This window comes from Penaeus japonicus, unplaced genomic scaffold (assembly GCF_977035675.1).
Source record: "Penaeus japonicus unplaced genomic scaffold, GWHDUDI00000001_assembly GWHDUDI00000026, whole genome shotgun sequence".
In the NCBI taxonomy this organism is placed as follows: Eukaryota; Metazoa; Arthropoda; class Malacostraca; order Decapoda; family Penaeidae; genus Penaeus; species Penaeus japonicus.
Window position 1 is genome coordinate 15,668,743 of NW_028234428.1, and position 15,405 is coordinate 15,684,147.

At 20.8% G+C, this 15,405-nt stretch overlaps 2 protein-coding genes across 2 annotated transcripts in view; one reads left to right on the top strand and one right to left on the bottom strand.

Moving 5' to 3' along the window:
• LOC122265566 (uncharacterized) overlaps positions 1–3,813 on the top strand; it is a 24,435-nt gene extending 20,622 nt beyond the window's left edge. The window contains exons 8-10 of the mRNA XM_086551833.1: positions 2,359–2,379; positions 3,328–3,459; positions 3,800–3,813. Coding sequence (XP_086407959.1) covers positions 2,359–2,379; positions 3,328–3,459; positions 3,800–3,813 — 167 coding nt within the window. The remainder of the gene's footprint in view (positions 1–2,358; positions 2,380–3,327; positions 3,460–3,799) is intronic.
• The window catches only part of LOC122265515 (uncharacterized), a 192,947-nt gene that overhangs the window by 126,715 nt on the left and 50,827 nt on the right, over positions 1–15,405 (bottom strand). Inside the window, 2 exon segments of the mRNA XM_086552031.1 lie at positions 9,014–9,258; positions 9,376–9,520. Coding sequence (XP_086408157.1) covers positions 9,014–9,258; positions 9,376–9,520 — 390 coding nt within the window.

Consider the following 15,405-nt stretch of genomic DNA (forward strand, 5'->3'; position numbering starts at 1 on the left):
AATAATTATATATATTATTTTTATAAATATTATTATTATTATAAAATTTATATTATATAAAATTTATATATTATAATAATATACTTTATAATATATTATATAATATATTAATATTATTAATTTTATTTACATAATAATATATACTATTAAAAAATTATATAATAATTATATATATAATATAAATTATAACTTATATATATCATTATTATAATATTAATTATAAATTTAATTATATATATATTAATTTAAATTAAAATATATAATAATATATATATATTTAATAATAATAAATATAATTATTTATAATTAATTTAATATATATATATTAATATATAAAATATATATTAATAAAATTTATTAATAATATTATAAATAATATATTATTATAAATAAATATATATTATATATTTATATTTAATAAATAATAAAAATTATATATATATATTTTATATAAATATTATATTAAATTATATTTTAAAATTTTTTTATATTATTTAATAATATATTATAAATAATTATATAATAATACTATATTAAATAATAAAATAATATAATATAATAAAATTTAAATAATATATATAATTTATAATATTAATAATTAATATAATAATAATTATAATTAATATAATATATTATATAATAAAATAATATATAATACTGACAATAGATATATTATATAAAATATATATATATATATCAAATTTAAATAATATATATTTATATTAATAAATAATTTTATATATTTATTAATATATATATAAAAAATATATATTTAAAAAATATTATTTTTAATAATACTATATAATAATAATAATAATTTTTATTTTAGATATATTATAATATTAATCAAATATTAAATTTTATATAAAATATATTTTATATATAATATTAAATATGAAATTTAAGAATATATTATTATTTAATCAATATTAATAATATAAAATTATTATATTATATATTTAATATAATATTAAAATATAAATTCATATATTATAATTATATATTATTAATAACAAAAAATAAAATAATATTATATTTTTTATATATTAACAAGAAATATATTATATTTATATATATTAAATAAATATAAAAATAAATATTATATATACTACTTATATATTATACATAATATTATATATATATTAATTATTATAATTACTTAATATATATAATATTAATATTTATATTTTTATTATATATCTAATTTATTATTAATAATCATATATTATATATATATAAATATATTATTAAATATATAATAATATTATTAATAATTTTATATAATAAACATTATATTATATACTTATATATAATATATATCCATAATTAAATTATAATTTATATATTTGATAATTATAATTTTAAAAAATATATTTATATTATATAACTTTATATTTATTATAATTTTTTTATTTAATATAATAATAATTATTAATATATATTAAATATATAAATATTATTAAATTAATATTATTTTTTATTTATAATTAATAATTAAAAATATATAATTTATATTTTAATAATTAATTATTTTTATATATACTATTAATATTATAATTTTAATTATATAACCAATATTAAATAATAGTTATATCTAATACTTTTAAATTAATTATTCTATAATTTTAATATATAAAATATAATTTTTATAATATATAGTATTATTTAATAATAGCAAATAATAAAATTACAATAAATATATTAATATATTTATTTTAAAATTTATTTTATTTTTTTATTATTTATATATTAATATTATATATATTTTTATTTATACTATTAATCATAAATTTATAAAATTTATTATATATTAAATATATGGAAAAATATTTGTATTATATTTATATATTAATGTATATTTTATATATATATTTTAATTTTTATAAATAAATTTTATAATATATATAAATATATATAAATTTAAATATTTTTATTAATATAACTAATATTATTATTTAATAATATATAATAATAATATATACTTTATAAATATTTTATACTATAAATATATATATTTATATTATTTATACTTAATATATATATAATAATATAATAATACTATTATATAATTATATATTTATAATATATAATAATATAAAATTAGTAATAAATATATATAAACTACTAAATATATAAATTAATTATTATTTTATATAAATATAATAAATATAATATACTAATATTATATATATATATTATTAATATTATATATTATATAAATATAATTAATAATATTATAATATAAATAAAATTATATATATTTATATAATATTTCCCCGTTTTTATAAACTAAGTAAAATGGAAGTGTCCACAACCACCTAGAAATGTATTTCTGAATAGAATAAACACTCTCTTCAGGGGCCCAAAAAGTAGCTCCGGGTAAAAAAAAAAATGTAAAAATATTCCATTTCCCCAGTAAGGGATGCCATTTCTTTTCTTTCATTTCTACTTAATTTCCCCATTTTTTTAAGAAAAACCACTAAATACAAAAATGGCGTAATGGCAAAATTTAATATGTATTTTAAGTTGTACACATAAAAAAGCTGTACTTTATCCTAATCATAATTTTGGGAAATGAATGCATTTTTTTTCTGCCTTCGCTCAAATCAATTTTGACTATTAAGGGATTAATCTCTTTTATTAAAAGGAATACTGGGGTTGGGCTAGAAACACTTTATGTAAGTTTTTTCTTGTGATCATAAGCATTTTTTTTTAAAAAAAAAATTTTTGGGGTTTTTTTCATATGTACTTTTTTTTGTTTTGTTTTTTCTCCATTCTGTAGATGATTTTCGTGTCTCTTTACAAAAGGATCTATAGTAACATTGTAAATAAATACGTATGAAAGAAATACGACTTTTATATATACCCACAAGAGTGAGATAGTAATTTTCAGTAGTTAGAATTGAATTAGGTATGATTTAGAAAAAAAATTTACATTAAAAATTTTTAAACATAAAAGAAATAAGTGAAATTAAAAGAATAATAAATAAGAAAGAAAATTTATAAAGAGAGAAATTGTTTTTATTAGAAAATTATTTAAGACGTAGGCATACTCAGGTTTCCTTTTAACCCACTCACCGATACTGCTGACACGTCGTGTTTTCGCGGCAGCCCCCCAAAGAAATAAACTGGCCAAGGCCGCGCGGTGAGCGAGCGGGCAGCCCAGCCGACCCTTGCACCAAGAATCACAAGGCGATGAGGTTCGAAAACCCAGTATTGACCGTGCAAAGCCGAATGCCCGGTGGGAAAGGTTAAATAGGAAATTCAACATTTGTACAATATCACACCCATCTTTATTAATATATTCTTTTCTTTTTCTTTTTAAAGGAAAAGTTGGTGACCACAAAGATCGCCATGAGAACATAGGGAAAGGTACCATTGGCATTGAAGGCTTTCGCAGGATCATGAATTGCAGCTACTTTAATGACATGCCCCTTATCCTTGAGACCCCTTGGACAAGCAATGAAAAGGGATCCAGAAAAATAAAACTTCTTGAAGGGTTTTTGAAGGGGGATTAACCTTTTCTGTAATTAATATAAATGTACCTCAATAAATTAAATAACCCCAAATCAAAAATAATAATAAAAATTTGTTATTCTCTTTTATGGATAAACCATCATGGAAAAAAAGGAAAAACTTTGGTATACTTTATCCCCAATAGAATGTTTTACCAAATAAGTTTGTTGAAATTATGTACCTTAAGAAGTTATGCTTTGGTTTTAATTATTTTATTGTTTTTTGAATAGACTGTAATAAATTCCTAGAATTTAACTGGTTATAACCTTATCCCTGTCATCAGTTTTTGAAGGTTAACACTACACAACACAGATTTGTTTAAAGATTTACTCATATTCTTAATGGAACATGACAATAATTACAAAATGTTTACAAAAATAAACCAAAAGGCTTTCTTGTGTTACGCGACTAGACAACTGAACAAAGTCCTCTGCTCTGTGTTAATGAATCTAGATACAACATTAAATAACATTAGTGGAATGAAAACTGGTAGGACGGGTACCATTAAGGCACTTTCATAATTGTTTTTACATACCATACAATTTTACATGGTAAAATTAAAGTGAACAGGTACTAATGGTAACTGAATACATATTAAAAGAAAGTAATATAAAATGCTTTACAAAATAACAAAGTACAACTTCCTGATAAAAATAATAAAGCACAGCTTTATGGGAAAAGAAGGAACTAAGTATTTCTTTTTCAGGTAGGAATATTTACCTGCTAAAATAAAATAAAGTACAACCATTAAACAAATAATTATACATCAGGAGCCATTGACTGGTCTTACAGGAGTTTATACAATTTCAAAAAAATGGAGTAACCTTCAAATGTTGATTAACTGTTATTGTAAATAAAAGGAACATTCTCACAATGAATCAGTTTCCATGTATATAATTTCCTCACAGTCAATTGCCTGCTTTAATTTTTTAAATAGAAAGTAACATGCACATATGGTGGAGTAAAAACACCTTTGTCATGTTGAACTATAACTTTTTAAATACTCTATGAATTGGAATGTTTTAATCAATAATATAAATTTAGAATATTATGGCTTCTGAAGCTATTACACATCAATGTAACTCCTTTATCGAGCAGATGACAGTACTGGTTGTCTTGGTGCATTTCTCACATCATCTTCCACATCCAGGGACCAGTCACAACATAGCCTGAAATTACATAGGAAGAAAAAACACAAAATAAGCTGATTCTTCCCTTAAGTTTCACTTTTTATTATACCATACTAAAGAGGTATAATAAAATGATGACAATGGCATCATTAAAAATTCACCTGTTTACTCAACTCTTAGTATTTTCTTCTGCTGGGCTAACCTTGGAAATATCTTTTATTTTGTCAAAATACCACTGAAAAAGAAAAAGTAGCAGTTGGTTTCTTTGATGTACATTTCCAATAAAATTCGACCATGAATTTTAAAATCTGCCAGTGACTGGTAGTATATGATTCAAGTTTTTGCAACATGTTTAAAAGCAAGGGCAAGAAAATAGTTGCCTGAGGTCATTTTCAAGAGATCAAGGGCTATTTACTATCAGGCCAGAAAGAGAGAATAAGGTCAGTTTGATATCTGACTATGGGTAATGAATGTGACAGGCCAGCACCTCCCCTGCTTGTTCAGTTCCCAGTTACCAGTTTATTCAACTACTTTTCAAAAGAGAGAGAGAGAGAAAAGAGAGAGAGAGAAGAAGAAAGAGAGAGAGCGAGAGAAGAGAAAAGGAGAGAGAGAAAGAGAAGGAAGGGGAAAGGAGAGAGGAAGAGGAGAGAGGAAGAGGAAGAGGAAAGAAAAAGAAAGAAAGAAAGAAAGAAAAAGAGAGAGAGAGAGAAAGAGAGAGAGAGAAAGAAGAGAGAGAGAGATGGGAAAAGAACAAAGAGAGAAAAAGAAAGAGGAAGGAGAGAAGAGAGAAGAGAAGAGATCGAGGGGTAAGAGAGAGAGAGAGAGAGGGGAAGAAGAAAGAGAGAAAGAGAGAAAAAAGAGAGAGAACGAGAGAGAGAGAGAAGAAAGAGAGAGAGAGAGAGAAAAGGGGGGAGAAAGAGAGAGAAAAGGGGGGAGAGAAGAAAAAGAGAAAGAAAAAAAAAAAAGAGGGGGGGAAGAAGAAAAAAGAAAAGAAAAAAGAGAGGAGAGAAAAGAAGAGAGAAAAAAGAGGAGAAAAGGGGGGGAAAGAAAGAGAAAAAGAAAAAAGAGAGAAAGAAGGGGGGAAAGATAGAAAAAAGAAAGAAAAGGAGGGAAGAGGAGAATGAAGAGAGAAGAGGGAAGAAAAGAAGAAAAAAGAAAGAGAGAGAAAGAAAAAAAAAGAAGAACAATATGAAATGCATTCAGAAAAATCGGCTTCTAAACTCCACCATTAAGTCCATAACTATTACCATGTCCTTACCTAGGTGGTAGAATATGGGGAAGCAGCCATCACAGCTCGCTTGGCATTGGGGACCATCCTGGGAGAAAATGCATTCCTACTGCGGTTCATTCCAACGTATGTAACTAGGGGAGGTGAGGCCAGCCCACCTGATCCTACAGTGCCACTTGAGACAACCTATGGACAGCATTGCAAGTAAAATATGAAAATTAAAATAATTTTATATTCTTCACTACAGTGAAGACTGGAATAAGAAAACAGACTGGAAATTTCCAGTAAAATTAATTGCAGAACAGATCTAAATGAGCTATTTGGTTGTTTTCTGGCAGGTGAAGAATGTGGACAGCATCAATATCTAGTTTCTAGAGATTACTACTTCCCTTCATTAACCCTTTCCCGACGGAGCACACGCTACGCGAAAACCCCTATGCCAGGCCATTGCAATATTGCATTGGAAACGTCACACTGGCATGACGCCCCGGCATTGGGAATTTAGCTCTGTCACACGAGTGTGACGCACCGTCGCCATAGGGTTAAGCCATTCGTGCCGGATGACGTGCTGACACACTTCGTGGTTTTAGCGTCAGATGCCGTGACCCAATATCTGGAAAGACTAGGCGCTTGGTATCAAGTATGGTTACATGCATTTATAATGGAATGTCTATTATATGTTGATTATATTTCTGCCACACTGCCAAAATTCATATCACATACCACAAAACTAAATGTCTTTTCATTGCAGTGATGCACCCACCTAGTATATGCGTTTGTTGTGGACTGTTGTTCCCCGACAATAAAAGTGCCTCATTTTCAATCACGACATTATCCCTTTCCAGGACCATCAAGCGGGTTGTCACTTTTGATTGCATCTATTAATATTTCGTTGCTTGAAGAGTAAGGTGTTTGGATCAAGAGTTCATCTTGTCACTCACTACAAATCATGACCTAAAATTTGTCAATCAAAACTATCAATTCAAAAACTTTTCCTTTTTGCAGAGAGATATGTTATTATAATGTAGATGGCACAGCGAATCTGCAAGATTTGAATTATCACATGGACATAAACAATGGGCATATAACCCAGGGAATTTTACAGAAAAACAAAACACTGAAATGAGATTCATGAATGGAAGAGCAGCTGCTGTCAATCTCCTATCCTATAGCTTCAGTCAGTCCTTCCTGTCTTATTTTCTATTTATGGTAAAGTTGTGATTTAACCCATTCATGCCAGGGCGATTCCGGCTCTGAATGGCCACAATGCCGGTGGGGGTGGGGGGGGGGTTTTTTTTTTTGGTTTGGGGGGTGGGGGGGGGGGGGGTGGGGGGGGGGGGGTGGTTTTTTTTGGGGGGGGGGGGGGGGGGGGTTTTTTTTTGGGGTTTTTTGGGGGGGTGTTATCGAACCATACCTAATGCAAGTATTCTAAGGCGCACAAGCTACTGCTCTGGCTTCTCTCGCTCACCCTGACCCCCCCCCCGGCCTTGACCAAATATCTCGTTGCTGGTGTCTGATGCAAAAACCACGAAAAGTCATCCATAGTGAATGGGTTAAATCCCTGACTAAAAACAAGTCTTTTGATTGAAATTGCCAATTGAAATCAAACAAGCGTAGCCAACAATAAATCCCAAAATCAACTAGGACTGTCAACTTCAAGAAAGAAGTAAACACAACTAAACATGAACCTGATTTAGGTGTAACAACTATATGTGCTCAGCTAGCGTAATATACTGCAAAACCTGGAACCATCACCCTCTCACAGGAGGAGAATCTGTGCCAAGGCATGTAGACATTACCAACCGTCCATAGTGCTGCCCTTTTTCAAAAGATACCTACCTGAGACAACTTGAGCCAGACAACCTGGCATATTATCCCTCCACACGGAATTTACCTTGAATGTTCAAAATGCCGGGCTTTTGAATATTAGCTAATCAATTTGAATACTGCACAATACTGTGCCGCCCGGCCACTGGGCCTTTGGAATAGCGTACAGTACTGTCCACCCGTCCAAGTGGGTTAAGTCACTAATGTTACTTCAAGAATTTATAAACTCTCACTGATTCACAAAGAATATTTCCCTAAATATGATAAACACATTTATCTATAATATACATCTGGAAGCCTTTTGCCACAACATGGGTGAAGTGTTAAGGAATTGCTAATTCCACATAGAAAATTGCTAAAGAATAGACTAATTGGACTTCATATTATTCCTAGGAATATGTTTGTCACAGCTTTTAATATGTGAATAATATGGAATTTATGTTGGGTTTAGTTATTTGTGACCTAAAATATATCTTAGGTCATGTTACCTCACAATTACAACAAATTTTATGTAACAATTGAAGGGAGTGTGGACAAAATATATTTGACACTCAACATATCCATGAAATAAAAAGAAGAAGAAAATAATACTTGGTTTACTCAGTAGTAATTTTTCATCCTAGACAATTTTTGTGTTCCCACTAAATCGTTCCGAATGCATGAAATACTTACTCAAAGCAATTTTAGGGTATGTTGTATATCAGAAACCTTAATATATCCTTACTTACATATTTTCACAATAACATATAGTAATGGTGGAGGCAAGAACATGCAGCATGATAAAAATTAAAAATTAAATTTCTCAATTTGTTTTACCATTTGTATAGGTTATTATACTTCTTAAGGTATTTACACCATTTCTCTTCTTATCAATAAAATAATCTGCTCTTTCAACTTATTTCATCAGTTAACCATAAGCTCTTGCTGAATTCTTTCTTATCATTTCTTTAAAATATTTTACATGAAAGCATCAACATCACGTCACATGGTGGCCGCACTTGCTGTTGGGCGCACAATATCCCGTCATGGCTTTTTGTATGGAAGGCACACTGGGTAATCATGCATGTAGTAGGTAAATAGGCCAAGGTGTTAGGCCTACACATTTCAAAATAACCCAGGCAGAACCAAAGTTGCCCCAGCATTAGTGGGTTAATAATAATTATAATATACAACTTTGTTATCAAAGAGTTAAGTAACATCATACTTCATTACTTGATTACTACCACTGTTACTATTCTAGACAATCTGAACTTAAATCTAGTCCATCATGAACTCACTATCAGAACTCTCTTTGAGAACAATTATGATATACCTGTGAAGACAGATTCTCTGGGTTTGATTTTGAGCCCATATGCATTAAGGGCTGACCCTCATACTGGTGACTCCTTTGATTAAGGTGTGGAGGGGTATTTGGATGGTGGTAATGATTGGGGCTTGGATACTGGTGTCTGGGGGCACCTCCGCCCCTTTGGAACCTGGGTGGTAACGATCGCTGCCCGCCAGGCCCGCTGCCTCGACCCATTGGGCTTCCATAGTTATTGTAGTGATTTTGACCACCTGCAACAGAATATGAAATGCATCAAGTTATTATTGTTTGACTTTCAAACGGAATGAATTTTATTTCTATTACCAATGGAAAATGGTACTGGCAGAAAATATATTGGTTATTTTTACCATGGTAACTATTTCCTGGGTAAGAATTGTAGGGCTGGTTGTTTTGGTGGTGGCCACGATACTGGTTGTGGTGTGGACTGCCTCCTCTACCTCTCCCACGAAGATGGAAGGGTGGCCTCTCTCTCCCTTCTCTGCCATCGTGATGCTGTGATGAGGAATACTTTAGTTGCCTGAATTTAAACACATACATGCACATGCACATTCACATGCACACAAACACACACACACACACACAATGTGTATATATATATATATATATATATAATACTATATATATATATATATTATATATATAATATAAATATTATTTTAAAAGTATTTATAATATATATATATATATATATATTATATTTTTTAAATATATAAATAATATATATTTTATATTATAAAATATATATAAAAATATATAAAAATATAAAATAAATATAGAAATAAAATAAATAATATTTTTAAAAAAATAAATTTTTAAAAAAAATTATATTATATATATAATATAATTATATAAATTTTAAAATATTTATAAAATATATTATAATAAATTAATATAAATAATAATAATATTATAATATATATAAAATTTTTATATTATATATATATATAAAAAATTTAATATATTATATAATATATATATATTATATATAATAGAAATATATATTATATACTTATATAATAATATATAATTATATATATATATAGATATATAATATTATATATATATATAAATAAATATATATATTATTATATGATTATATTTATAAATTGATATAATATATAAATATATATATATTATATATATAAATATATTATAAAGATATATTATATATATAATATTATATTATATATATATATTATTATAAAAGAAATATAAAATATATATAATATAAAATAAAAAAAATATATAGTATAATATATATAATATATAATATAATAATATATATAAATATAGATAAAATATATATATATAATAATAATATATAATAAAATTATAATATATATATATAATATGATTAATAATATAATATAATTAAATATAAAAAATATATATTAATATAATAGTTAATATTATAATAATATTTATAATTATATATATATATATATAATTTATATAATAGATAGATATATATATAATTATATATATAATATTAATTATATTATAATATATATATATTTTATATAATATATATTTATATAAATATATATTATATAATATTATATATATACATATATATATTATAAATATATAAAGATAATATAAATATTAATATATAATAAAAATAATATTAATATATATTAGATATATTATATTATATATATTAATATAAATTATATTATATATATATTATAAATATATATATATAATTAATATATTAATATATTATAATAATATATATAGATATATATTATATATATATATAATATAATTTATATATATTATATTTATAATATAATATATATAATATTATAATAATATATATTTTACATATATATAATATATTAATTATATATATAATATAAATATATTATATTATATAATATATATTATATTATAAGATATATATATATTAAATATATAAATAATTATAATATATATATATTTTATATATAAATATATTATATAATCTATATATATATAATATATATAGATAATATAATATAATATATAATAAAATAATTATATATTATATTAATATATATAATATATATATATAATATATATATATATATATAATATATATAATATATTTATATTATAATATATAAAAAATATAATATAAATATAATATAATAAAATATATTAATATATATGATATAATATTATATATTATAATAAATAATTTTAATATTATATATAAATATATATATATATTATATATATAAGATATAATATTATATATAAATAATAAATAAATAAATAAAATATATATATATAGATAGAAATATTTATATATATTATATAGAGTATATTTTATATATAATATTATTATATATATAGATATTTATATATATAATAATATATAAAAATATATATTATATATATATAAAATTATATATATAATATATATAAATTATATATATATATATTTTTATATTATATATATATTATATATATATATATTTTATATAATATATAAATATATATTATATTAATAATAGATTATATATATATTCATATAATATAATATATATATTTATATATATATATATATTAATATAGAATATAATATATTTATATTAGAATAATAAATATTTTAAATATATATAATTAATATATAATTATAAAATATAATATTATATAGATATATATATATTAGATATATAATAATATATTATAATATATATATAATATATAAAGATATAATATATAGAATATTTATTTATAATAATATTATATTATATATATATATATAATTATATAATATATATATAATATATTTATATAGATAAATATAATATATAATAATATAAAATATATTATATAATAGATATATAATATAATATATATACTATATATAATAATCAAATATATAATATTTATATATATATATATATATATATAATAATAAATAATAAGATAAATATAATATATAATATATATAATATAGATAGAGAAGATATATTATATATAAATTATATAAGAATTGATAGTAATAGTATAGATATTTATATATATAGATATATATATAATATTTATATATAGTTATATATAATATATATATAGAATATATATATTTATATAATATATATATATATAAATATATATATATATATAATATATATATATATATATATATAAGATATAAATTTATATATAATAATATATATATAAGATAAAATATTATATAATATATATAATATATAATATATATATATATCTATAAAATATATATATAAAATCTATATATATATATATATATTATATATATATAATAATATATATATTATAATATAATATATATATATATATATATATATATATAATATATATATATATATAAAAAGATATATATATATATATATAAATAATATAGAGAATATTATATATAAAATATATATATAGACTATATATATATATATATTATAATAATATATATAATATTAATATATAGATAGAAATAAATATATATCTAAATATAAATTAATATATATATAATAATATATAATAATTATATAATATATATAGATATATAAATATATAATAATTATAATAATAGAATATATATATATAAAAGATATATATATATATATAATATATTAATAATATAATATATATTTATATTATAAATTATATTGATATATATAAATATATATATTATATTTATATAATTAGATATATAAAAATTTATATATATAATAATGTATAAATATATAATATATATTATATAAATATATATTATATATAATATAGATTATATATATATATATATATATATATTAATATAAAGTCCGGCAAAGTTTGGCGCAAAATATAGGCGCCCAAGTTTCAGCTATGCTACACCAAAAACATGCAAAAATACAAACTTTCCGCCCAAACCTTTCGAATTTTCAATGCGAAGCGTTTGACAACATTTACCGAGACAAATACAGCCTTACTTGCAACTCTGTTCAGTTGCGCTCGGTGCACTTGAGTCCAGTTGTGTAAACATCTCCTCACTCACAGGTACTATGCCTTTTTGCTTTGGTCTCTGTTTTTTGTGCCTTGATATCGTCGATAATGGGAAGTGGAAAGAGCTGAAAGAGACACAGTTGTTTACTATCATAGCCCTCTATAAGTAGGTTAAAGTGTAAAGATATTGCTACTCCGTTGGAATTGGATCGTCAAGTGCAAAAGGGGACAAAAATTTCGAGATGGAGGAGTACACCTTCCTACCCCAAAGGCCCGCTCTGGTCGACCTAGGAAATTATCAAATCGACTTTTACGGTAATTAACCGGATTAATTACCGTAGAATGACGATTGATATCGTCCTTGTCGACCAGACGAGCTTTGGGAAATGGTGTCACTTCCTCCATCGCGAAAGTTCTGTCCACTTTTGCACTGACCACTCCAATCCCATACACATACATTACTTTACACTTATAACCCTCCTTATAGACTAGATAGAACAACTGTTTCTCTTCCTCCTTTACCACTTCGCATTATAATATAATATTTATAATAAATTATTATATATATATTAATATATCTAAAATATAATTATATTATATATATTATGGATGTATTATATATAAAATGTATAATATTATTATAATATATATATATATTAATATATTTATTATAGAATATAAATATATACTTTTATTTATTATTTTTTATATTATTATTATATTTGTGTTTAAAATATTATATTATATATAATTATTGAATATATTATATATATATTTTTTATATATATATAAATATATTGAGATTTGTATTAATAATATATAATAATATAATATATATATATATAATATTAAGATAATAAAGTATATATATATATATAATATTTAATTTTTATATAAATATTTATATTATATAGTTATATATCTATATATATTGAATTATATAAATATAATATTATATATATAATTATATTATATATATATATATATATATAGTATATATTATATATATTATATAATATATTATTATATATATATTAGACTATATTATTATTAATATTATCTATATATTAATATATATTTATATTTTATATATATTTAATATAATTAAATCTCTATTTTATTATGATTCTATATATATGTTATATATATATCTTTAAGATTTTATTATATAATTATTATTATATTATATAATATATATATTATTATATATATATTCATTATATATGTAATATTTAATTATATATTATTAAATATATGATAATATATATATATGTATATATAATATTATCTTTTATTAATTATGAAATATATATATATATATATATATATATATATTTAATATCTATATGAATATATATATATACTGATTATATATAATTTATATAATGTTATTTATATATATATAATATATATAATATAATAAAAAAAAATAATCTATATATAATATTATATTTATTATTATATAATTATATATATAAATATCTTATTAATAAGTATATATTATTATTTTTAATTTATCTATATAAATATTAATATATTATTATATATGATATAATAATATATTATATATTATTATATATATATATTAATATTTATATATATATAATTATATTATATATTAATAATTTATATATATTATAATATTATTATATATTAGATATATAATATATTAATATATATATATAAATATATTATATATATATATTTATTATATATATTATAAATTAGTATTATAATTAATTAATAATTATTATATTATATATTAATTATAATATATATTAATTAATATAATATATATTATATATATTATATATATAATATAGTATATATAATTATTATATAGTATAGTATTATTAATTATTATATATATATGTATTAATATAATTTATAATATATATAATATATATATATATATGAATATTATATATTATATAATTAATATATAATATATATATATTAATATTAAGATATAAAATATTAATATATATATATAAATTATAGAGATAATATTATATATATATATAAAAATATATATATTTATTATAATATATTTTATATATATTATAATTGTTTATATATGTAATATATATATAATTTAAATAATTTATATATTATATATATATATAAAATATATAATAATATATTATATAAATATAATATATAACATATTATTATATTTATATTTTATATTATGAATATAAAATATATATATTATTATAATATATATATATATTTCATATATATATTATATTATATATAATAATTATATATTTTATATATGTATTAAAATTAAATATATATAATATTTAATATTATATTATATATATAAATATATATAATATATATTATATTTATATATATCTAATAATATAAAAAAATATAACTTATATATAAATATTTATATATTATAATACTATACCTAATTA